Source organism: Mandrillus leucophaeus, unplaced genomic scaffold, assembly GCF_000951045.1.
Source record: "Mandrillus leucophaeus isolate KB7577 unplaced genomic scaffold, Mleu.le_1.0 Scaffold526, whole genome shotgun sequence".
NCBI classification, from domain to species: Eukaryota; Metazoa; Chordata; class Mammalia; order Primates; family Cercopithecidae; genus Mandrillus; species Mandrillus leucophaeus.
This window is the reverse complement of record NW_012105653.1, coordinates 275,907-302,291: the sequence shown is the minus strand read 5'-3', so window position 1 is coordinate 302,291 and position 26,385 is coordinate 275,907. Positions and strand designations below refer to the sequence as shown.

Genomic DNA, 26,385 nt, shown 5'->3' with positions numbered 1-26,385 from the left:
GCCCAGCTAATTTTTCTATTTTTAGTATAGACGGCGTTTCACCATGTTGGCCAGGCTGGTCTTGAACTCCTGACCTCAAGCGATCCACCCACCTCAGCCTCCTAAAGTGCTGGGATTACAGGCGTGAGCCACCGCGCCTGGCCCACATGACTATTTTCAACATCTTAGATGAAAGGTACCAATTTCTTGAAAGCCACAACCCCCCAGAACTCATCAATAATGAAGCCAAAACCTGAATAGTCCTATAACTACTAAATAAATTAATTTCATAGTTTAAAACCAGGAAAATAAACCTGTAAGACCATATGGTTTCACTGGCAAATTTTATGAGACATCTAAAAAAGAAAACAATTCTGCATAATCTCTTCCATATATTTTAAAACATATTACTCTGAAATAATTTTAGACTTGAAGTTACAAAAATAATACATGGAATTCATCTAGTTACCCCCAATAACATCTTATGTAGCCATTACACATCGTCAAAACCATCTTCCATACATTCTTAATTACAAAGGATTATGTGTCTAAAAATTTTAAAGAATAAAAGTATATGAAGTAAAAAATGAATCTGTCTCTCACCCTACCCAAAGACAAATCACTCCACAGGGGAAAATGCTGTTAATAATTAGTTGTGCATCCTTCCTGGACATTTTCTGTGTATATACAAGTATACACAACTACTAAGTAAATATACAGGCTTAATTTTATTTGATCAGAATGGAATCATTCTATATATATATTGTTTTTCAACCTGCTCTTCTTACCCAGTAGGATACCATGAATCCATGTAAGTGATGTCTAACCCCAGGCCCCACAAATAACAGGATTTTATTTTATTTTTTAAGATTGACAGAATCCTGTAGTACGGATGTTTGGCAGCATATTTATTTCGTTTTGGTGACAGACAATTAGATTGTTTTACCTTATTTGCCATCACATATAGTGTGCACTACTCATCCTGTTCCTGTGAACTGAAGGGGTAGTTGAGTGCTTTTGAGAATGGGTTTTTAGAAGTTGTGTTGCCACGTGAAGGACTTGGTGATATTAGTTCGGATTTGGCGTCTGTGATCCTGAGGGAGATTCTTCTGCAGTAGTGGAGTTTAGCCAGAGCCACATTTCATACGTCTGTGATGCAGGTTAATTGCCTGCCTCTCCTATGCACATGCGCATTTGAAAATTACTGCCTTCTAAACCTTAAAAAGTTGTGTGCATGTTGAAACTTAATAAGTGAAATTGTACAGTTATATCCTGAACCTGATGAGGATTGTCACTGCAGCACTGAGCGTGTTGGTGTAGGCGGTGGCTGGCTCTGGACCTGGGGGTGTCCAGTGATGGGGTGAGGGGTGAACAAGGATGACGTACTTCCAAGGGGCACCCAGGTCAGTGCAGTAGATCAGGTGTGCTCATTGCATTGAGGAAGGGTTGGTTTTAAAAATGGAAGGCTTAGGGAAGAAAACAGTCATTTATAATATAATGCCATTCAGGTCAATTAAAAATACACAGACACAAAGCAGCATGAGTTCTGCAGAATATATTCTAAAAGACACTATAAAAAAGTTTCCAAAAGACACTGTAAAAAATTATAAGAAAATATGTCTAAAAGACACTAAATGCAAAAAAAAAGTTGTCTGAAGGGATGGAACACAGTGGGGGCACAGGGAATAAATAAATGGAAGGACAGACAGATAAGCATAAGAGGCGTGGGAGGAGCCAAGTGAGCTCATAAAGCAGAGGCTCTGTGCAGAGGGCAGGGCTTGGGTGCAGTGCAGGGTGGAGTAGGTGGGGAGGTTGTGGTAGACTCTGGGCCAGAGCAGCTGTTTGGCCCACAGGCTGTGGCTCAGGCTCTTCTTCTGTAGGATGGCATATTAATGCCTACGCAGAGGCTTCCACTGAGGCTTGACTTAGATGTCACATATTCAACGGTGTCAATGTGTTCACACAACAAATCCTACAATAAAAAATTCATCTAAAGGAAATACTCGGTTGTGTACTCAATAAGCGACATCAGCCTGGAATTCATCTAACGGAAATACTCAGTTGTGTACTCGATAAGCGACATCAGCCTGTGTCTTTTGATTCACAGCAGCCTTACTGCTTTGCTTGTTTGTTTTGAGAGAAGGAAGGTCTTACAAAACACTAAAAACTCCACCATGTTCACCCAGAGGACAGGCTAATCATGAGAATTGTAATATATATTTCTGGTCTAAATAAAGTCTTCAAAGCATCACAGATCCACTCTTAGAACTTCCAGGTATGTGTAGGAACCCAAATAGTGTGCTTAGGTTAAGAGGTGTTTCCATGATGGTGCGTTTCCTACCTCATTCCTAGGTGGTTCAATTTGTTTTCAGGCTATTTTTCCTTATGATAATTTATTGGAACAGCCATCTTTTTTCCTCCTTTCCCAAGGACACCCCTTGGCCTGGGAGGACTTGTGTTCCGTGGGTCCCTTATTGCAATACTTGTGAAACTTGAACCTGCACAGGAATGACTGGAGGGTCTCAATAAAGTGCAGTTTTGGATTCTGTCAGTTGGGTGTGGCCTCAGAGTCTGCGATTTTGGCAAGCTCCCAGGGGATGGTGATCACAATTTTTAAAATTTGAAGTATTATTTATACACAGTAAAATTCACCCTTACTCTTCTGTAATGGTACAGATTTTTGACAAGTGCATATACTCATGTAACCACCACTACACTCCCGACGTAGAGCAGTTTCACCACCCTCAAAATTCCCTTGTCCTTTCCTCACCACCCTCAAAATTCCCTTGTCCTTTCCTCACCACCCTCAAAATTCCCTTGTCCTTTCCTCACCACCCTCAAAATTCCCTTGTCCTTTCCTCACCACCCTCAAAATTCCCTTGTCCTTTCCTCACTGCACCACCCTCAAAATTCCCTTGTCCTTTCCTCACCACCCTCAAAATTCCCTTGTCCTTTCCTCACTGCCCTCAAAATTCCCTTGTCCTTTCCTCACTGCCAGACCCTGGCAACCACTATCTGTCTCTGATTCTATGGTTGTATCTTTTCCAGAATGTCATAAAAATTGAGGATTCCATATACAGCCTTTTGGGTCTGGCTTCTTTCAGTCAGCAGCATGCATGTGAGATCTATCCAAATTGCCGTGTGTATCAGTAGTTTGTTCCTTTCTTACTGCTGAGTGGTATTCCATTTTATGGGATACTATGATTCCATCATAGTTTATTTGTCCTATCACTTCGTGGAAAGACATTAGTGTTTCCAGTTTTTCAATCATGAATTAATTTTTAATTCTAAAATTTTGCAATTGTAGAAGAAATGTAATTCTTTTTTCCATTGTTGTTTTAGGTGACATCACTCAAAAAGGGTATGAAAAGAAAAGGGCAAAGCTGCTTGCACGTTATATACCGCTTATTCAAGGTAAGGTCAATACACTCAGATGTTACATAGCAATTATATTGTTTTATAAGACTTGATTTTTAACTTGTTTTTAGAGTTTAACATTTGTTAGCAATGTTAAACCAAATTTAAACACTGGTATATGTTTATTATTGATGGAGACAGGGTCTCGCTGTGTTGCCCAGGCTGGTCTTGAAAAATATGCGTCTAATATTAAATAATAAAATTCAAAGGCATAGATTATAATTTAAAGCTCTGGCTTGATACAGATCTCAGATCTCATTCCCAAAGAGGATTTATTTTATTTTTATGATTATGAACAGCCTGCACATTTCCTTACTGGGGCTAGAGCATCCATTGTAAAGATGCCGGTTCTTGCCACATTAGATTGATTTGTAGATTCAGTGCATTCATCATTTCAATAGGGGGGTGTGTGTCTGTGTAACTTAACAAGTTAGTTCTGAGATGTATATCCAAGTATAAAAGGTCAAGAGACCCAAAATATGTTCAAAAAAGAATGAGGCGAGAAGATTGGCCCAATAAGGATATGAAGAGTTACTATAAAGCCATTGTCACTAAGACAGAGTGGACAGCTCAGACAGATGCATACGTGCGTGGACTTTGCACATGGGAATAGCGGTGTGGCAGGCATGGTGCTGGCATAGTTCTTTGTCCATATGTAAAGCACATGACATTGGAGACAAAAATCAGTTCCAGATGTATTCGGCCTAAATGTGAAAGATCTTTAAAGCCTTTAGAAAATCTTATAGGAAAATTGTCACCATCTCAAGATAGGATTTTTTGATGTCACTAAAGGTGCCAAAAAGCAGGAACCATAAAGGAAAGGATTAATTGGACCACATTAAAATTAAGAACTTCTTTTTTTCAAACGTCATCATAAAGAGATTGCAAAGACAAACTACAGAGTGTGAGAAGATAGTTGTAACACAAATAAGTAGTATCCAGAGGCCAGGTGCGGTGGGTCACGCCTGTATTCCCAGCGCTTTGGGAGGCTGAGGCGGGGGGATCATGAGGTCAGGAGTTCAAGACCAACCTGGCCAACATAGTGAAGCCCCGACTGTACTAAAAAATACAAAACTTAGCCGGGCAGGGTGGCGCATACCTGTAGTTCCAGCTACTGAGGAAGCTGAGGCAGGAGAATTGCTTGAACCTGGGAGGTGGAGGTTGCAGTGAGCTGAGATCATGCCACTGCACTCCAGCCTGGGAGACAGAGTGAGACTTCGTCTCAAAAAAAAAAAAAAAAAAAGAACTAGTGTCCAGAATGTACCAAGCAGTGCTGTCGAGTACAGCTTCTTGCAGTAACGGACCTGTTCTCTAACTGCATTGTCCAGTATATGAAACACCAGCCATGTATGATGATAGCACATAAGAGACAAGGTCTCACTCTGTTGCTCAGGCTGGGGCACAGTGGTGTGATCATAGCTCACTGCAATCTCAAACTCCCGGGTTTAAGCAGTCCTCTCACTTCAGCCTCCTGAGTACATGGGATTACAGGTGTGCACCACCACACCCAGCTTATTGATTGAGATGGGATCTTGCTATGTTGCCCAGGCTGGTCTTGAACTTCTGGCCTCAAGCGAGTTTTCTGCCTCAGCCTTCCAAAGTGCTGGGATTACAGGTGTGAGCCACCACACTTTCCCTTAATTTAATTAGTTTAAACTTAATAGCCAGAAAGTTTCCCAACATGATAAGAAAAAGTCTAGTAGAAAAATGGATGAAGATTCAAATAGGTTATTTCATAACAGAAAATCCAAATAGCCAGTGAGCAAATGGAAAGATGTTTAACCTCACTAGTAATCACAGAAAGGCACATTGTAACCACAGCCAGCTATCCTGTTGGAGAGGATTCGATCGGTAGGATGCAGGCAGCTAGTATTACATAGTAAAGTTGAAGAGGTGCAGCAGCTCTTCAGGTACATATTTGCCCTAGAGAAACTCCTGTTTGTTTGCACCTTATTCTCTTGTACAAAAATGTTCATTATATCTGTAAACTGCCAAGAACTCAAATACCCATCAACAGAATTCATACAGCAGAAAGCTAAAGACCCACATGCATCAGCACGAATGAATCTTGTAAACATCGTAGGGATGAAGGAAGGAATTACAAAGGCATATAGCCAGTACAAGCTTAAAAAAAGACGCCAAACCGAGCTGTTAATACTTAGGGACCTTGTGTGGTGAGTCCAGACAGAGAAGGAAATGGTTTTCACAGAAACCAGCACACCATTTCCTCATGGAAGTGAGATTGCAGAGGGTCACAGGGACCCCTTAAGGCACTGAGTGTTTTGTTTCGTAGCCTATGTGGTGGTTACATTGATTGTTTCTTAATAATATTCTTAAACTGTATACATGCTTTATATTGCCTCTATTGGTGTGATATATTTTATAACAGATCAACAACAAGAAGATTGATGAGGCTCTTTGTGTGCTGATATTTATTCATCCAAAACTCAGAGTAAAATTGGGATTGAAGGAAACTATTAAAATATCTTTAAAGCCCATTTGTCCAAAATCACCAGCAATCATCAAACTAAACAATCAGATACTGTAGCCATTTCCATTCCAAAACAGTTAACAGAAATGCTGGCCAGCCCATTCTTATTACACATTATGTGGGTGGTCACAGCTGATGCGTGAGACGGAAAACAAAGCAGAATAAATATTAGAGAACAAAAGATAATCATCTTTAAATATAGGTGATATTATTTTATACCTTAAAAACTCATGTGACTGCTCATGTAACTGTTAGAATTAGCAAGTGATTTTGGTTTGATAGATATGAAGATAGAAGGCAAATATGTGACTTTTCTGTAGCAATATTTCTTGTTTTCAAATATGAAAAAATCTTACTCATAATGAAAACAAACTGTCAAATGCTTATTAATGCATTTAGTAAGAAAGAACCTATGTTAGGATTGTAAAATCTATTTGAAAGAAATAACCAAGACCCTAATATGTGAAGAAACATATCAGTTTCCTAACTGGAAAAACTTAATACATCCTATAAAACTGGCAGATTCCGAGTTAATGTGTGAACATAATGTAGTCCAGTCTGAATACCAGGCCTGAGGTTTTCCTAAACCTAGGATTGGAAATGACCCATTAGAAGGGGCAAAGTTCTGAGAGTAGCCCATCAATTTTTGAAAAAGAACACTGGTGATAAAGGACTGGCATTTGAGATGCTAAACCTGATTGTGTACGCTTTATAGTCACAACAGGAGGATGTCAGTGTGCAGAGTACACAACTCAGTCAGTGAAAGAGAAGAAGTCCGGAAGTGATTTGGGAGGATGTGAAGGAGGAAGGGTTAACAGCTGGTACTGTCCTTCTGCAGGCAAGAACCCTCTTCCTCCTGCCCACCATTAGTGAACATAAACTTCAGAATAATTAAAGTTCTAAATATGTTTTTAATTATAAAAACATACAATTCAGGAGACTATTTGAACACCCCTTTTAGTAGGAATTGTCTTCATAGGCAAGATAGGAGACCTGGAAGCTAGAAAGGAAAAGATGGACAGGTGTGACAGGCTCCCTAGAAATGAGAACATTTCAGAATGACTGAGCTGCTACACGCCAGGCCACAGCTCTGTGTGTGTACACAGTTCAGGGTGTCCACAGCAGACAAGGAGTGAGGCTTCCTGGTCTTTTAGTGGGGGTCTTTAGTTGGGTGACATAACAGAAATCCAAAGGACAGGAAATGTGGATAGGCAATAAATATTAAATTTTGTTCAACCTCAGTGGTAGATATGGAAATGCAAATTAAAAGGCACCATTTTTCTCTTATCACATTGGCAAAATTCTAGAACTTTTTATAACATCTAGTGCTGACAGAGAGTGGGGAAATGGCACTTTCATACATTGCTTGTCAGAGCGTGAATTGCTGTAACCTTTTTGGAAAGTTACCTCTTCATATCTGTTAAGTTAAAAATATATCTACTCCTTCATCCAGTAATTTCACATTGGGTCGTGTATCTTTGTTGAATAGATGAATCTATCTCAAAGAATAAAAGGACGCATATTTTGGAATACAAGTGTAAGGAAGTCCATTTGTGTATACGTCACTTTACAGCATGCTTGTCTATCATCCGTAAGGTGTAAGACTTGGTATTGTCCATTATGAACTTTAAAGTTGTTTTATCCAGTCACAAAAAGCCAAAGTCAGTAGGGCTCTGCTTAATATGTGTTTTGTACACACACACACACACACGTCTGTGTATGTATGCTTACATTTTGAGGGGCTAATACCAATTTCTGTAGAGAGTGTTCCCATTCTCCACAGCACTGACCACCCCAAAATGTACATAGTACTTGAACAACATCAGCAGCATCTGTTCTGCTCAAAAATGTGCAGTGCAGGCCTAGCTCAAATGTTACCTTGTCCCTGTCCACAGAGCCAGAGCTGGGTGCTCAAGTCCTGGGCCAACATCCTGTGAGGGCTCCTCAGTCACAGCTGTGGCTGTTGGGGTGAGGAGACTCCTGCTGCCGAGCACCTGGCTCCCCAGCCCTGCCTGTGTCTCCCTCTGTCCTCATGTGGCCCCTCCACTGTGGGGCTTAACACTCTAGACTTGGTGTGTGGTGTTGCAGAGAGCCAGGTAGAGCTGTGTCGCCTTTCACCACCAGCCTTGGAGGTCACCCAGCATCACTTCTGCCACACTGCGCTTGTTGGGGCAGTCACTGACCTGCCCAGGTTTGAGGCAGCATGGACTCTGCCTCTTCAGGGAGTGGTTAGGGCTGGAGGAGCCAGTGGGACTGGAATTCCTGCTGGCCAATTTTATGAGACATTTTGAAACAAAGGCTAAAGCTAAACGCATATTTTTGTTGAAGCACAGCTGCAGGTTTTGCTTTGTGCTGTTTGCAAATGTCAGCAAATTGGTTCAAATGATACCAGGGATTTTGTTTAGTGACTTGAACAATTGCTCCCCATTCCTTCACTCACTGTAATGTGTCTTGTGGCCAGGGGACCACTGCCCGGAGAGTGGCGGGCCTGGTGAAGGAGTGTGGAGAACAGTGTGCTCTTCATTTGTCCTGATTTGGAGGCAGAGCAAGTGGGCGGTGCAGCAAGGGCAGTTGGCCTGGCCTGAGCAGGTCCCAGCTTCTGAGCACTTTGTGCCCTGACGCCATCATTCTAATGCCCCTCTCGCTCTTGTCTTCTCTGCCTTTTCACTTTTTTCCTGTTTCTATCAGAGGGCTAGTGGTGGACCCCAGTGGTGGTCTGGTGAGCTGTTTCTCACTCAGGGTTTACTGACACTGTAGAACAATGCTGGGGACAAACAGCACAGGCCATTTCAGACTTAGAAACACAGTTCAGAAGTGGGCTTTGGGAGGGCTTTCTACCACGGTTCCCACCCCTGATGTGAGCTGCCATGTGCTGTGCTGCCAAGGGTACAGGGCCAGCTGTTTGATCATCACCCTTCGTGCAGATGGTGCATGAGAGGCAGGGCAGGGTGATGTGGGGAGAGGAGAATATGGAAGTGAATGTTGCCCTTAACCCACAGCATTCATGCGTCTATCACTGACTCCAGATTAAAGGCTCTTTGGTAGAGTGTATGCAACAGATGAGAAATGTAAGCTGTTTTCAATGGATTTTTTTCATAATTGGAAAAGCAAATTGTTCACACAAGGTATTCCCATAAAATTGTGTTTCAGGAATAGACCCATCTCTACAAGCAGAGAATAGAATTCCTGGGCCCTCACAGACCACGGCTGCTGCACCCAAGCAGCAGAAGTCTCGGCCCACCACCTCGAGGGATGAGCGCTTCCGGTCAGGTAGGGTCACAGCCTAGGCAGTGGGGAAGGTGGGCAGGCCTGGAGCCCTTGGACTCTCGCCATGAAGTCTTTCAGTTATTTTTTCTTTGCCACAATATCTGCCAAAGAAATTATTTTCACATAAGCAGTAATGTACAGCATCATATTTTTTTCAAGAAAAACATTTAACCTTCATGTAACCACGGTCTGTTTTAATGCATGGTGTAGCTTTAGTGGCATTTTCTTAGGGGATGGCTACAGAACTTTCTAGAGAAGTCTTCTCTCTCTTACTAGAATAATTTCTTTAAAACTTTTGTATGCTTTTTACTTTGAAATTGATACTAATAATTTTTGTGCTTTACAGATCTGCTTTACCGCTAGGTGTAGGTGCTTTAGTGTTTTTTTAATTTTGGAGATTTCCTTCCAATTAAATTTATGCCACTCTGGCAGTGCTTTTATGAATATTTAAATTTGTCTCTGATGTTTTACTGGAATTAACAGAATAGCCATTGAAAAAAATTCACGTTTTTTTATTATAGTTTATGTATTAATAACTTGAGCACGTTATCTATTTGATATTTTCACCACTGTGTGATTGTATATTTTCTTCACATTTAAGCTCTTTTGATAGGCCTTTTTCAGAAAAAATTTTAATAGGGATAATTGTCGTTTTAAGAATACTGAAAACGAAGATTAATATTTTCAATGTTTTTTCAACAGGGAGTATAAAGAAATAATCTAAGAAATATTTGACCAGATAATGTCTTACCAATTTGATATACATTTATAAAAAACTTTATCATGTGGCAAACAACTTCTTCTCTGATTATGTAAATAATAATGTGCTTAGTGTTAAATATGTAAAAAAAAGTACCAAATTTAAGGACAGAGGTAAAATTCACCTGATACCTCTGAATCCTGAGATGGCCGCCCTCAGCATTTCACTGAGCACTGTTGTCCTCAGGCCTGGATGCAGATGCATGCACACGTGTGCCTTCCATGAGACTGGTCCTAGGAAACGTCTCCTCCCTTCTGTCCCTCCGAATCTTCTACATGTCCTGGCTCTTCTCCCCAACCCTCTTCCTGCTCGTGGAAGTGATGTTAATAAACTGGTTTCTGCCCTTGTGAAGTTTATACTAGGTATATTCTTTTATCTTTTGAATACAGGTCTTTTATCATAAATAGGATTTGCCAATATTTTCTCTCAGGCTGTGATTTATCTTTGTGTTTCTTTAAAGTATCTTTTGAAGAGCAGAAGTTTTTAATCTTGATGAAGTCCAAGTTATTTTTTAAAAATGGATAGTGCTTTTGTTCTTGTGTTTAAGAAATCTTTCCCTAACCCAAGATTACAAAGATTCTCTCTTGTGTTTTCTTGTACAAGTTTTATAGTTTTAGGTTTTTTAGTGCCATTTTAGTGCCCTTAAGTTTGTGATTTTTTTTTTAGTTAATTTTAGTGTAAGTACAAGGTATGGATCATAGTTTGTTTTTTTGCATGGAGATATTCAACTGTTCCTGGACCATTCCTTAAGTCTGTGCTTTCTCCAGCGAATTCCCTTTGCACTTTTTTCTAAAAGCAGTTGCACGTAAATGCATGCATCTATTTCTGGACTGTCTGTTCTGTTCTGTTGATCTCTTCATCTGTTTTTATGGCAAAACAGTGTTCTCTTGATGATCGTACCTTAATAATAAATGTTAAAATCAGTAGTGTTAGTCCTTTAACTTTGTTTCTTATCTGTGTTCTGTTGTATGCGTCTTTTTTTCTTCTTGCACTTTTAAGATTTTTCTCTTTATCACTATTCTGTGGACTCGATTATATCCTCTCTGAAATTCCTATATTGAAGCCCTAACCCCAGTGGGATGCTATTTGGAGTTTGGTCCTTTGGGAGGTAACTAGGTTTAGATGAGATCATGAGAGTGGGGCCCTCACAGTGGGATTGGCGCCCTTATAAGAAGAGGCATTGGCCAGGCGCAGTAGTTCACACCTGTAATCCCAGCACTTCGGGAGGCTGAAGCAGGTGGAGACCAGCCTGGCCAACATGGCAAAACCCCATCTCCACTAAAAATACAAAAATTAGCCAGTTGTGATGGCACATGCTGGTAGTCCCAGGTGCTCTGGAGACTGAGGCATGAGAATAGCTTGAACTGGGAGGTGGAGGTTGCAGTGAGCCAGTATTGCCCCACTGCACTCCAGCCTGAGTGAGACTGTCTCAAAAAAAAAAAAGAAGAGGCACTAGAGCTTGCTGGCCCCCGCCCTGCCCCATCACCCTATGAGTAGAATGGTTAGAAGGCAGATGTCTGTAAGCCTAGAAGAGAGCCCTCACCAGACACCAACCATGAGGCACCTTGATCTCAGACATCCAGTCTCCAGTAAGAAAATAAATTTGTGTTATTTAAGCCACTTAGTTTATGCGGTTTTGTTATGGAAGCTGAACAGACTAAGATGCTGGTATTGAGTGATTTGATTATTATGCACGTTGGCTGGTTTTGTTATACTTGGGGTTTGTTGAGTATTTTTGGATCTGTTGTTATACCCTATCATGTTGATATTATCTATATTTTTAGTTCTAGGTAGTTTTTAATCTATACTTATTTTCCTTTTTTTCTAAGAGCGATAATGTTTAAAGCAGGGGAATCATAGTAACTTCCAAATCCGTCACAAGGGTCTCAGTCTGTTTCTTGCTCTCTTTTTGTGAGCGCCTTTTTCCGTGAGCGTTTTCAGTTAAGTCCTTGTGTGGAAATGCTTTTCAAACCTTGTATGTCTGATAATATTTTTATTAAATCTTCATTTTTAAATGATAATCTGGCTAGATATAAAATTATAGGTTTAACACTTTTTTCTTCAAAACTGTTGCTTTTTTGTGCCTGGTGATCCTACTGAGTACTGTCAATCTGTTTCTTGATCTTTCAAGGTGATTTACTCTTTTTCTCTGGAAGCTTTTAGAATTGTTCTATGCTTTTGATATCCATAAGTTTCCTTTATCATATGTATAGGTGTGAATTCTTCACCTTTCCTGAATAGGAAAAGGTTTAACCTGGCCCTACAAGCCATTTAAATGTGAGATTTTTAAATGTTTTCAGACATTTGTTGGGGAAAATTGAAGCGTCTACAAAACTGGCCATCTTTGTATGATAGCTCCCCTGGACCCATAGTCGAGCTCCAGAAATTCTCGGTCATCCATGCCCTGGCTTGGATTAATCTGTACTCTACCTGCTTCTTCCCTTCCCTTATGGTTTCAAAGCAAATCTCAGATATGTTATTTCATTTAGATGTCATAATATTCTTGATCTCTGTCATTTTCATGTCGTAATGGTCTTGGTCTCTGTATCTGAAAAGATTGTATTTCTAAGAAATAATGCCATTATCACAAAATAATTAACAATAAATACTTCCTTAATATCAAATATTCAGCCAATGTTCATATGGCTTCTAAAGAACAAGTTTATTTGGACCCAGGATCCAAATAAGAGCTCACATTGCAGTTGGTTGGTAAGTGTTTTCACCCTCTGTGAAACTTAGCTTGTAGGAGAAGCTGAGCTATGTTTGTCTGATGGTTCCTCTTGGTGTCTCTGACATGCTTTTTAGCTCACTAGATTTGATGAAAGTCAGGTTACAATGTTCAGCTGTTTACAAGACTCACGAGCAGCCCTTGTTCCTCCACCAAGAGGCCTGTTGGGCCTGACTCTTGCTCTTTGCTGTGGTGCTTGGAAGCTAGTGATTTTCTCAGTTCTTAGATTGATGATTTCCTTTGGGCTGCAAAATGGTGAAATTTAGATTCTGACATTCCTTCTTCATTCAAATGCCAGAATATTTCCATAAAGAGAAACTTCTGTTATTTACAATTTGGTACAGGAAAGTCAAGATGAATATTTAATTCTGTCCATTTATTTACTAGTTTTCAGAACAATAGGTTGAGTCACTGGCCGCCTCCAGTGGTAACCAATTGATTTTGTTTCCTCTTTTCCTTTTTCTTCTTTTCTTTTATCAGTATCATATTTGATGTTTCAGTCCATTCTAGTATTTCTCCTTATCGATACTCAGATTGTCCCATTCTTCGCCATTGGGAATCTCTTCAAATTGGCTTGAGTTGTTTGACCACTTCCTGGTTGGCTGTTAGGATAAGAAGTTCTAGGCTCATCCTGGGCATTTCTTCCCCTGCTCCAGAATCTGCCATTTCTCAGGTTTTTTTTTAACGTGAAGATGGTGTTTCAAGAGCACAGTCTGGGCACTAGGGATGCTGATTGCTGTTGGGCTGATTGTGGTTTGTAGACATTTTCAATGTACAGAGGTAAGACACACTTTTAAAAGACAAGATACCACATTTGTTTGTAGTGACATAATCTATTCAGATTCACAACTGCAGGGTCTGTACTTCATCTCTTTCTCTCCCTCCCTCCCTTCATCCCTCCCTCTTTCTCTTTTCTCTCTTCTCTCTCCTCCTCTCCTCCTCCCCCTTTCTCCCCTCCTCTCCCCTCCTCACCTCCCGTTCTCCCCTTCTCCCCTTCTCTCTTTCTGTCTCTTTCTCTCTCTCTCTCTCTCTCTCTCTTTCTTTCTCGACAGAGTTTCACTCATTTCCCAGGCTGGAGTGCAATGGCCCGATCTTGGCTTACCACAACCTCTGCCTCCCGGGTTCAAGCAATTCTCCTGCCTCAGCCTCTCCAGTAGCTGGGATTACAGGCATGAGCCACTGTGCCTATTTTCTCTCTCTCTCTCTCTCTCTTTCTTTTCTTCCTTTCTTCCCTTTCTTTCCTTCTTTTTCTCTCTTTCTTTCTTGGGTTCTCACTGTGTCACCCAGGCTGGAGGCAGTGGTACAGTCATAGTTTACCGCAGCTTGGAACTCCTGGGCTCAAGTGGTCCTCCAACTTCAGCTTCCTGAGTAGCTGGGACCACAGGCGCATGCCACTGCACCTGCCTAATTAAAAAAAAAAATTGGGCAAGGCGCGGTGGCTTACGCCTATAATCCCAGCGCTTCGAGAGGTGGAGGTGGGCAGATCATGAGGTCAGTACTTCAAGACCAGCTTGGCCAACATAGTAAAACCCCATCTGTACTAAAAATACAAAAATCAGCTGGACGTGGTGGGGGGCGCCTGTAATCCCAGCTACTTGGGAGGCTGAGACAGGAGAATCGTTTGAACCCGGGAGGCAGAGATTGCAGTGAGCTGAGATCACGCCATTGCATTCCAGCCTGGCGACAGAGCAAGACTCCATCTCAAAAAAAAAACTTTTTTTTTTTTTTTTTTTGCAGAAATGTGGTCGTGCTCTGGTGCCCAGGCTGGTCCTGGCCTCAAACGATCCTCCTTCCTTAGCCTCCTAGAGCGCTGGGATTACTGGCATGAGCCACTGTGTCCAGCCTACTTCTTTCATCTACATTTGTATCTCCTCTCCCTTATGAGTGTCCAAGCTCTAGGGATGGTAGAATCAGACTATCAAGTGTTTTCATTTGCCATATCCCACAGGACTCACGAAAGATCTGTATGACAATGTCCTCACTGCTATCAACAATATGAGAGAGTTAAACATTTTTTGTACAGTTACTTTTGTTCTTATTAGATATTTCTGGAAGTAGAGGTTGACCAGTTTAACTTCGGTGTTTTAAAGTCAGCTGCAATAGTTTAAACCAGGGTTGTCCAATCTTTTGGCTTCCTTGGGCCACGTTGGAAGAATAATAATTGTCCAGGGCCACACATAAAATACGCTAACACTAATGATAGCTGATAAGCTAAGAAAAAATTGCAAAAAAAACTAATAACATTTTAAGAAATTTTACGAATTTGTATTAGGCTGCATTCAAAGCCCTCCTGAGCTGTATGAGGCCTGTGGGCCAGGGGTTGAACAAGCGAGGTTTAAACCAACAACAAGATACACATTTCGGCTCATTTGTTTCGCTTTATTTTCAATTTTGGGGATTTCTCTTTTATTCAGTTTTGATTTATAATATGGAAATATTTACATGATTTCAAAGTTAGATCTACAAACAAAGGAATATTTAAAGAAATCTAGGACTAACAAATGGGATAGACAGAGAGAGCTTCTATTCCTTTTACCCCCACTGAAAACAAAGACATGAAACTTAATTTGTTACTTTATAACCAGTCTTGTAAAAAGTATTTTCACTGCTGTCCTTCCTGTGTAGATGTCCACACTGAAGCCGTGCAAGCAGCTTTGGCCAAATACAAAGAGAGGAAGATGCCTATGCCTTCGAAAAGACGTTCTGTCCTTGTGCATTCGTCTGTGGAAACCTACACCCCTCCAGGTACTGATAAACAATGTCAGGAGTGGCTTTTTTGGGTGTCACAGGCCTGATGTTATCCTATTTACTTCCCATTGAGTTGGAATATCCGTCTGGCCTGTAGTATAGATTGGACACATTTGGAGATTAAAAATGTTTGCATATGCTCATATTCCTTACCTGAAAATCTATGGTGCACATAGTATTCTTACCCAAATGGGTACTTGCTTTCTATAAGACTTTTTGTGTGGATCTTAATTTCTTTCACTAAGATGCTATTTATGTTTTTTAGTAAAGAGAGGAACCTAAAACACTAAGAGGAACCTAAAATAAGCACTAAGCTAAAGCTTCCTGAATTAAGAATTTTACAGTTATTCTCATCTCACTACCTATAACTTAACAGGTTGTAACCAGGACTTACATGCAACAGTGTAAGACTATTTGGAAAGTTTTGGGGTTGATTTTGTTGTTTTATTATTGGTACCATTAGAAATGAAAACTTTTATATGAGTTTTCTCTCTAGCAGTAATGTATTTTAGTCTTCCTTTTAAACTGTGCAAGATGTTGATAGTGTCTAATGACTTCATATTCATGAACTTGCATTGTTGTATATGTAAAGTAACAAAAATAGTGACACCCATTTTTAGTTTGATGCATTTGGAGATACTACACAATAAAACCAAACACAGCAGATTCACAAGATGATTTAGTGGTTTTGGTAACACTTTCTTGCTTAAAAGAAGTTTATTGTTGAAAAAAAATCTTAGAAATGACTGTCAAATTATTGTTTTTATTAAACATAGCTATAGACACTATCCAATTTTAAAATAATTTTTTAATAATTGTAAAACCCATAATAAAACACTCACTCATGCTGACTTGAAGAAACCTTAATGTACAGTTAATTTTGTTGACTGAAGCCATTTTCTTGGGGAAGGAGTTGTTTGTAGAGCTAGTTCACCTGACTCCCCTGAAAGGATGCATGTAGACCGGGCTGCGGTTCTCCCGTGGCCACCGTGTTGTTGCTGGGGCCGTGCACAGGCCAGGAGGCCTTCTCATTGCCTCCAAGGTGTAGGGCTGGGCCCGGGCTCGCCCCCGGGTGATGCTGACTGGTGTGTGGATAGGGCGTCTGACTCTGTGGACATGCAGGGCAGCACTGGATATTCACGGGACACCCCCACTGAGGTAGATGCCGAAGCCGTTTGGGAGATCAGAGGCTGTCTTCACTGAGTGTGTGTGGTGCCCTGTGGCTGAGTTCTCTCTGAATCATTTTCCCCACAGTAGGGCTCCTTGCACGCCCTTCTAGGTTGAGGGTGAGCTTTGAGCTGACTCTGTGGCTTTGTCTGGGCAGAGCTGTGCCAGGTGTACAGAAGCATGCTGCACACAGGCCTGGGAGGCTCCAGTGCAAGTGGGAACTCCGTCCTCTTGATTCATCCCGATATCATGCCTGTCATCGTTATTTTAACCACAGACACGTCGTCTGCCTCAGAAGATGAGGGCTCTTTACGGCGACCCGGGCGACTCACCTCCACTCCGCTCCAGAGCCATTCCAGCGTCGAGCCCTGGCTCGACCGGGTCATTCAGGGCTCGTCCACCTCATCCTCTGCATCCTCCACCTCATCTCACCCGGGAGGGAGACCCACCGCCGCTCCCAGTGCTGCAGCCACGCCGGGGGCCGCCGCTGCCACTGCTCTCGCAGGCCGTGAGGCCCACACCCACATAGGTCAGTAACAAGCTACTGCGGCCCCGGTGCCAGCAGAGCGGGGTCAGGAGTGTCCAGGACAGAGCAGCAGGTAGAGGGCACCTGAGCCGGGCGCCACCCTGCAGACTGAGCTGCAGGCCTGAGTGCTCTCCAAGTGACTGAGGTCACACAACCCAGATAACCCATGCTGGCTTTTTCTGCCTGAGACATTAAATTGATTTTGAGCTTTTAATAATTGCACTTGAAAGAAATGGGATAATATTTGGTTAATTCATCATTTAGATTAAATCCCTAATAACCTTTTGAACAATACAGCTCAGTTGCAAATTTTTTCCCCATCAAGACCTACCTTATTTTTCATCTGGGAAATGTCCTTTTGGTAACAAAAGTAGTTCTTGATACTTCTTTAATTTGGCAGTCCTAGTCCTTTGAGGCATGGGGCATTTCTCATAGTCCCCCAGAAGGGTGTAGTGTTTCTCAGTGTCATAACAGCTTCCTGGTCTTGAGGGGTAGCTGGTGCACACAGCAGGTGCAGGGGTAGATGGTCAGCACACATCCATACCTGCTGGTGGCTGTGATCATCACCCTTGACCTGGCTGCCTCTCTGTTGTCTGTGCCTTTCCTCTTGGCTCTATGTTCACAGCTGCAGGGCCATTGGTTGTCTCTGTACACGGCTGGAATTCTGAGGTTGGGGTAGACGACTGCAGTGTGGTCTGGCTTTCGCTCCTCTAGATACCAAGTTAGACAGCCTTCGGCGTGAAAAGGTGTCAGTCAGAGCTAATCATATGGATGCATGGATCTTTCCCAAATCATAGAATCCCTTGGATTACATTCATCTTAGACATGAAAAAAGTGTAAACCTTTCATCCTTTGAAATTCTATTTTTTAACTAAAACAGCAGCATAGTTAACTGTATGTAACTGGCATGTGAAACCCACACACACTCTTGCACAAGTACCATAAAATACAATCAGTATTGTTGAAGACTCATCTTAATCCCCTCCTTTTTTTCCCAGATGAGGAAGGAAGAAAAAAAGTCCGGTGGTTTTAACTTGTTTGAGATCGCACAGCAGCCTAAGTGGTGAAGCCAGGGCTGATACCAATTTTCTTGATTCCTATTCATTTTCTTTGCTTTTAGTTGCTTTTCTGCCAAAACTGAAATGGTGACACCCGTGACATGCTGTTGTTTGTGCTGGGGTCCCCATGGGTGCTGAGCTCTTTTTTCTAAGACCTTGGTCATTTGGCTGGATTGGGGAAAAGTTGGGTATGTTGAGTGGCCCACAGCTTCTGACTCAGCATCCTCCATAGGGCGCATCACTGTTGCTCTTCATTTTTTATTTGTTTGAGTCAATACATCTGTTTCCATTAAACATGTGTCCTTCTCCTGAGGTGTCAGTCTCAGATGAAAGCTCGCAGTGCCCTGCTCTGTCTCTAAACTGCTTCCAGCTCGTAGAGGAACGCCAAGACTACCAGGGCAGCAGAAGGCAGCATTTTCCACAGAGAAAGCTCCTCTTTGGAAAACAGCCTGCCCAGATATTTCTGTGGCTTTCCTGGGTATTCCATGGCCAGAGGCTGCTGCCCACCTTTCCTCAAGGAGGTGTACAGTCCATACCTTGAAAACAGCTTTTGTACTATTGTTTTCCTTCTCTATTCATCATTGGTGATTTAACTTTATAGAAATACATAGTTAACTCCAATTCTGAGGCAGGGGCAGGAAAACAGTAATTTTAAATGTTCTGTTACCTCATTTCTTCTCCCAGAATCTCCTTTCTAGGTGAGATGGTCCAGGAGAGCAAACAAAACATTTGTAGCTTGAGTTTATTAGCCATTGCTGAGTCATCTCAACACTGTTTCCTGGTGGGTTAGAAATAAAAGCTTACTCAGCATGAAAAATTAGCCACAGTTCAGAATGTTTAACCATACAGCCCTCAGCTTTCCAGTTAGAAGCAAAGCATTTAACTCTGATGTGTGTTTGAATTAGATGTTTTCATTCTCTGAAAAGGACGTGGCTGCAATTATTTAGAATGTAGGTTTATGACCTGTGTTGACGGAAGACGGCTCCTGACTCCTGCAAATGCAGCTGTAATCATCTCTTCCTTTCCTGTTAGTCCTAGCGTCAATGTTTTGTGATCAATTCTAACAAATTTTTTAAAAAGTTCTTAACTTGGACTTGATTTAATACCTTGCTTACAGGATTGCAATTTTCTACAGATTGTAGCTACCCACATCCTAAATGTTGGGCATAGTTAATTTGAATTTCTAAATCTCAAAAACAGTCAACTTCCGTCTTATTACAGAAATCATCCTTTGTTTTAGCTTCTAACACTAGATGTGTCTTCAATTTAAACTAAGGAAAGAAACATGAAAAGAAGAAGAATATATTAAGTAAAACATTTGAGGTAGAATGTATCAGGTAAAGATAATTTTTAAAAATACCACTTTCAGTTTTGGATTAAGGAAATCAAATATATTAAGCATTTTTATACGAATGTAAATACCTATTTTTAAAAGCAATACTTCTAATTATAGTTTTGTTTTGAATGTAGTTTATGTTTATTTTTATGCAGCTGTTTGTTTGTTTTTTTTTCTTTTTTTTTTTTTCCCACCTAGAGACAGGGTCTTGCTCTGTCACCCACACTGGAGTCCAGTGGCATGATCATAGTTCACTGCAGCCTTGAACTCCTGGGCTTAAGAAATTCTCCCACCTTAGCCTCCTGAGTAGCTGGGACTATAGGCAAATGCCAGCATGCCCAGCTAATTTTTAAAAATTTTTTGGAAAGATGGAGTTTTTACTATGTTGCCCAGGCTGGTCTTGAACTCCTGGGCTCAAGTGATCCTCCTATCTTGGCCTTTCAAAATGTTGGGATTACAGGAATGAGCCACTGCTCCCAGCCATTGTATAGCTATTTTAAAAACTACTTGTAGTACATGTGTGTATACCACGTATACCTTTTTTTCCCTATATACTTTTAAAATCATTTATTCTTTTTGCTGGATTTGGAAGAGTGGGGAAATTTCTTTTTAAACTAAAAGAACCTCCTGATAGACATACTTTAAAATGCTAATTTGGTCTGCATCAGGCTTTTTTAAGGGTTGTGAAAAATCTTAACAGTTTAGATTTTTTCAGAAGGTATATTCTGCTATGCAAATAGTGAGTTTGTGCTTTCATATACTTCACAGCTTTATACAAACCTAGTGAAAAGTTACTGCTTTGCATTGTACCTAGGAATACCACAGTGATACTAATAGGTACCTTTGTTAAAATATTAAACATTACCAGTTGTCTCTACCTAACAGAGACTAGTGCTGATTTTTTTTTTTTTTCTTTTTTGAGATAAGATTTTACTCTGTGGCCCAGGCTAGAGTGCAGCGGTATGGTCCTAGCTCAGTGTAACCTGGAACTCCTGGGCTCCGGTGATCCATTCACCTCAGCCTCCCAAGTAGCTGAGACCACAGGTATCCGCCACCATGCCCAGCTATTTATTTATTTTTTTAGGAGATGGACTCTCGCTATGTTGCCCAGGCTGGTCTCAAATTCCTGGGCTCAAGTGATCCTCCTGCCTCAGCCTCCCAAAGTGCTGGGATTGTAAGTGTGAGCCGCTGCACAGCCAATGTTGATTCTTTTTTTTTTTTTCTTTTTTTTTTTTTTGAGGCAGGGTCTCACTCTGTCCCCCAGGCTGGAGTGCAATGGTGCAATCTCGGCTCACTGCAACCTCCACCTCCCGGGTTCAAACGATTCTCTTGCCTCAGCCTCCTGAGTAGCTGGAATTACAAGCATGCACCACCACACCCGGATAATTTTTGTATTTTTAGTAGAGACAGGGTTTCGCCGTGTTGGCCAGGCCATTCTCGAGCTCCTGACCTCAGCTGATCTGCCTGCCTCAACCTCCCAAGGTGTTAGGATTACAGATGTGAGCTACTGCGTTGGCCCCAGTGTTGATTTTTATAAGTGGACAAGCATCTGTGTATTCATTATTGTGATAGAACACAATGTCTGTAAAGACACAGTGCCTTTCCTAGTGGTAGACCCAATTATAACCATAATTCCTATAGGAACTTATAGTCAGCCGCATTCTGAACAGATAGACTGTACCATGGAAATAAAACACAAAAATGTGCATTCAGACAATGGAAGGAGTGACTTTTACACATGTTCCAGATCGAATGTCTGTTTTTAAATGTTACACCAATTCTACTTTAAGAACTTGATTGTGGCCAGGTGCGGTGGCTCACACCTGTAATCCCAGGACTTCAGGAGGCCAAGGTGGGTGGATCATTTGAGTCCAGGAGTTTGAGACCAGCTTGGCCAACATGATGAAACCCCATCTCTACAAAAAATACAAAAATTGGCCGGGTGTGGTGGCGCATGCCTATAATCCCAGCTACTTGGTGTGCTGAGACAGGAGAATCGCTTGAACTCAGGAGGCGGAGGTTGCAGTGAGCCAAGATTGTGCCACTGCACTCTAGTCTGGGCAGTGATAAAGTGAGACTCCATCTCAAAAAAAAAGAACTTGATTGTGGTCTCTTAGTTTTGCAGATATTTTAACTGGCAGTGGGGAAAGTTTTAATTTCTGTAGTTGTATTTTTTTAGGACTGCAAAGGTATGGTGTCCAACATACTTTTTTGGGGGTTGTAGTAGTTTGTATGAGCCTGGCTATGTTTTTCATAATGTTACAAAAAAATGTACCAATGACAATTGATTTCAAATTTGTTTCTGCTTCCTTGAGGGAATTTATTTCTTTCTGTCTGTCTTTTTGTCTGTCTTTCTTTCTCTCTTTCTCGCTCGCTCTCGTCGCTCTGTTGCCCAGGTTGGAGTGCAGTGGCGCGATCTCGGCTCACTGCAACCTCTGCTTTCTGGGTTCAAGCGATTCTCCTGCCTCAACCTCTCCAGTAGCTGGGATTATAGGCATGTGCCACGACGTCCGGCTAATTTTTGTGTTTTTAGTAGAGATGGGGTTTCGCCATGTTGGCCAGGCCGATCTCGAACCCCTGACCTCAGGTGATCCGCCTACGTCAGCCTCCCCAAGTGCTGGGATTACAGGCGTGAGCCACCGCGCCTGGCCCCTTGAGGGAATTTCTAACCGAAATCTCATCAGGCCATTGTGACAGGCAGGTTTACTCTGTGCCTGTCTGTGTGCTGAAGATGGTGGTTCTGAGTCTGGATCTCTTTGAGTATTGAGCCACCCACATGCACGCAGATGTCTACATAACGTGTCTGGGAGTTCATAGGGTCCTAGAATGCGTTTGGTCAGCCAAGAAAACAAAATTGATGAAAATACCACACTCTCCCCACTTAGAGCTCAGCTAGTGGAGCTTTAGACTAATGGGGTTTGAAGAGCAGCTTAATACTCATTTGACTTAACAGCCACTTTCATTTTGGGTGTGTTTTTCAAAAGCAGATCTGCATTCTGCCCCTCCTGATGTCACCACGGGCCTCGTGGAGCATTCATACTTTGAGCGTCCGCAGGTGGCTTCTGTGAGAAGTGTTCCTCGGGGGTGCAGCGGGAGCATGCTGGAAACAGCAGATGGTGAGCATGCCTCTCTTTCTCCTTGTGAAACGGCAGAGCACAGGTTTTGTCTTCGAGTATTGAACACAGTTTTAATGGATTCAGTGTAGCAAACCCAAGCCAACCATCAGTTTTAATCTGTACAGATAAATGGAAACCAGTGTGTGCAGTTAATGTTATGGAAAGCATCAGGTGGAGAAATAATTGGAAGTATCAATGGAATTGGTCAGAGGGGGAACAAGGAGAGTGGGGAGGGAAAAGACTTCCAAATTTAGATAGGATGCAAAAGGAGTTTCGATCTGCAATATAGTAGGGAAATGAGAAGCTGTGGGAAGTTTCTTTATTTAGATTCAATGTGGCAGACAGAATGACTTAGTCAGTGCAAGTGCACACACCCACCTGTGACAGAACAGCCCCTACACTCTCCATCCTCAGCAGCCTGTGAAGTTGGTACAGCAGCAGTCATGGCTTCCCACGTACAGGCTCAGAGATGTCAGTGTAACTTTCATCATGTCCTCATTTATACCATTTCTTTTTGAAATAGTCTTCAATGTCTTATCAAAATCATGTCATTTTTTTCCCCAAAATAATAATTTAAATAAAAATTCAGAGGAGCTCAGAGCTGGGGCCTGTCATGTATTTTGGTACTCCCAGACAGGGTGTCAGATTTTGTCGAGGGCTTTCGTCTCTTTGTCCAGAGGCAGAAGAAAAATACTGAATCAACATGAAGCAGGCTGTACATTGGTTAGACATGTTTTTAATTGAATTTATTACTCTTTATATTTTAAAAGATTAAGAGTTTAATGAAAGGGTAATTGACATAATGAATTGCACATATTTAAAGTGTACAGTTTCGGCCAGGCGCGGTGGCTCACACCTGTAATCCCAGCTCTTTGGGAGACCGAGGTGGGTGGATCACCGAGGTCAGGAGATCCAGACCAGCCTGACTAACACAGTGAAACCCCGTCTTTACTAAAAATACAAAAAATTAGCCGGGTGTGGTGGTGGGCGCCTGTAGTCCCAGCTACTCGGGAGACTGAGGCAGGAGACTCACTTGAACCCGAGAGGCGGAGGTTGCAGTGAGCTAAGATCATGCCACTGCACTCCAGCCTGGGCGATAGAGTGAGACTCTGTTCTCAAAAAAATAAACAAAAATTAAAGTGTACAATATTGTAAGTTTTAGGACATTGGTACACCTGTGAAAGCATCACTACAATCAAGATAGTGACCATATCCAGCATGCCCAAAAGTGTCCTTGTGTTCCTTTTTTTGTGGTCCTCCCTGTTTGGATCCTTTGGCTCTCCCCGTACACTTCAGGGAACCACTGATTTACTTTCTGTCACTTTAGATTAGATTGCATTTTCTAGAATTTTATATAAATGGAATCATACAGCATTTACGTTTATGATCTGGCTTCTACCACTCTCCATAATTATTTTGAGATTCATTCGTGTTCTGTGTCAATAGTTTACTCCTTTTCATTGAGTAATATTTTATTAGATGGATGCACCACAATTTGTCTATTCACCTGTTGATGTGCATTTAGGTTGTTTCTAGTTTGGGGCTGTTACAAGTAAAGCTGCTATGAATAATCAATCTTGTACAAGTTCTTGCATAGATGGGTACTTTCATTTCTTTTGGGTCAATACCTGGAAGTAGAATGGCTGAATTATATTGTAGGTGTATTTTAACTCCTGTTTTGGAGACCGAGTTTCACTCTGTTGCCCAGGCTAGAGTGCGGTGGCATGATCTTGGCTCACTGAAACCTCCCCATCTTGGGTTCAAGCGATTCTCCTGCCTCACCCTCCCGAGTAGCTGAGATTACAGGCATGTGCCACCATGCCCAGTTAATTTTTGCATTTTCAGTAGAGATGGGGTTTCACCATGTTGTGCAGGCTGGTCTCAAACTCCTGGCCTCAAGTGAGCCACCTGCCTTGGCCACCTAAAGTGCTGGGATTACAGGTGTGAGCCACCGTGCCCACCCTATTTTTAACTTTTTAGGAAACTGTCACGCTGTTTTCCAAAGTGATTGTACCATTTTACAGTCTCATTATTAGTAGTGAGAGTATTCCTCCACACCCTTTTCAACAGTTGGTATTATGCTTAAAAAATTTTAACCATCCCAATTGGCATGTAGAAATACCTCATTACCGTTTCAATTTGCACTTCCCTAATGGCTGATGGTGTGTTGAGCATCTTTTCATGTACCTATTTGCCATCTGTGTATCTTTTTTTTTTTTTGAGACGGAGTCTCGCTCTGTTGCCCAGGCTGGAGTGCAGTGGCCGGATCTCGGCTCACTGCAAGCTCCGCCTCCCAGGTTTATGCCATTCTTCTGCCTCAGCCTCCTGAGTAGCTGGGACTACAGGCGCCCGCCACCAAGCCCAGCTAGTTTTTTGGATTTTTTAGTAGAGACGGGGTTTCACCGTGTTAGCCAGGATGGTCTCGATCTCCTGACCTCGTGATCTGCCCGTCTCAGCCTTCCAAAGTGCGGGGATTACAGGCTTGAGCCACCGCGCCGGGCCCCATCTGTGTATCTCTTTAGGGAAAGTATCTGTTCATACTTTTTGCCTTTTTTTTTTTTTAATTGTGCTTGTTTCCTTTTTCTTTTTTTTTTTTTTTTTGAGATGGAGTTTCGCTGTCACCCGGGCAGAGTGCAGTGGTGCAATCTTGGCTCACTGCAACCTCCACCTCCCAGGTTCAAGCAATTCTCCTGCCTCAGCCTCTCAAGTAGCTGGGATTACAGGCACGTGCCACCATGCCTGACTAATTTTTGTATTTTTAGTAGAGACAGGGTTTTGCCATGTTGGCCAGGCTGGTCTTGACCTCCTCATCTCTGCCTGCCTTGGCTTCCCAAAGTGCTGGGATTACAGTGTGAGCCACTGTGGCCAGCCAAATTGTGCTTGTTTTCTTACTGAGTTTTGAGGGTTGTTTATATATTCTAGATACAAGTCATCCCATATGAGGTTTATCATTTGTATTTTCTCCCAGTCTGGCTTGCTTTAACAGTGCCTTTCAAAGAGGAGATGGTTTAAATTTTTATGACATTCAGTTTACCAAATTTTTTAATGGATTGTGCTTTTGTGTCATACCTAAGAAATTTTTGTCTAACCCAGGGTCACAAATGTTTTCTCCTTTATTTTCTTCCAGAATTTTATAGTTTTAGTTTTTACATTTAGCTAAATAGTTCATTTTGAGTTAATTTTAGCATAAGTGTCAGGTATGAATCAAAGTTTACATTTTTGTATGTGGCTATTCACTTGTTCTAGCACCATTTATAATAAAGACCATTCTTTCCCCACCAAGTTCCTTGGCATCTTTAATGAAAATCAGTAGACCATGTTGGAGAGGGAAGGGTCTATTTCTGGGCTCTGTATGTTGTTCCATTTCCTTATTTATCTGTCCTTACACCTTGTATAGCCATGACTACTGTGATTTTCTTAAAATTCTTGAAATTATACAGTTGGAATCCTCCAACTCTGCTTTTTCTCTTTTCTTTTTTCTTTTTTTCTTTTTTTTTTTTGTCAGAGTCTTGCTCTGTCACCCAGGATGGAGTGCAGTGGTGTGATCTTGGCTCACTGCAACCTCTGCCTTCTGGTTTCGAGCGATTCTCCTGCCTTAGCCTCCCAAGTAGCTGGAACTCCAGGCAACTGCCACCACTCTTGGCTAATTTTTTTTTTCTTTACTGCAGGTGCACACCACCAACCTTGGCTAATTTTTGTATTTTTTAGTAGAGACAGGTTTTTGCCATGTTGGCCAGGCTGGTCTCAAAATCAAGTGATCTGCCCACCTTGGACCCCCGAAGTGCTGTAATT

At 41.8% G+C, this 26,385-nt stretch overlaps 1 protein-coding gene across 1 annotated transcript in view; it reads left to right on the top strand.

Annotated features, from left to right (window-relative positions):
• Window positions 1-3,325: 3,325 nt before the first annotated feature.
• Window positions 3,326-26,385, top strand: part of DIP2A (DIP2 disco-interacting protein 2 homolog A (Drosophila)) — a 79,430-nt gene continuing 56,370 nt past the window's right edge. The window contains exons 1-5 of the mRNA XM_011996831.1: window positions 3,326-3,393; window positions 9,038-9,157; window positions 15,268-15,387; window positions 16,835-17,086; window positions 22,465-22,593. Of these exons, the coding sequence (XP_011852221.1) occupies window positions 15,321-15,387; window positions 16,835-17,086; window positions 22,465-22,593 (448 nt within the window). The 5' untranslated portion in view covers window positions 3,326-3,393; window positions 9,038-9,157; window positions 15,268-15,320. The remainder of the gene's footprint in view (window positions 3,394-9,037; window positions 9,158-15,267; window positions 15,388-16,834; window positions 17,087-22,464; window positions 22,594-26,385) is intronic.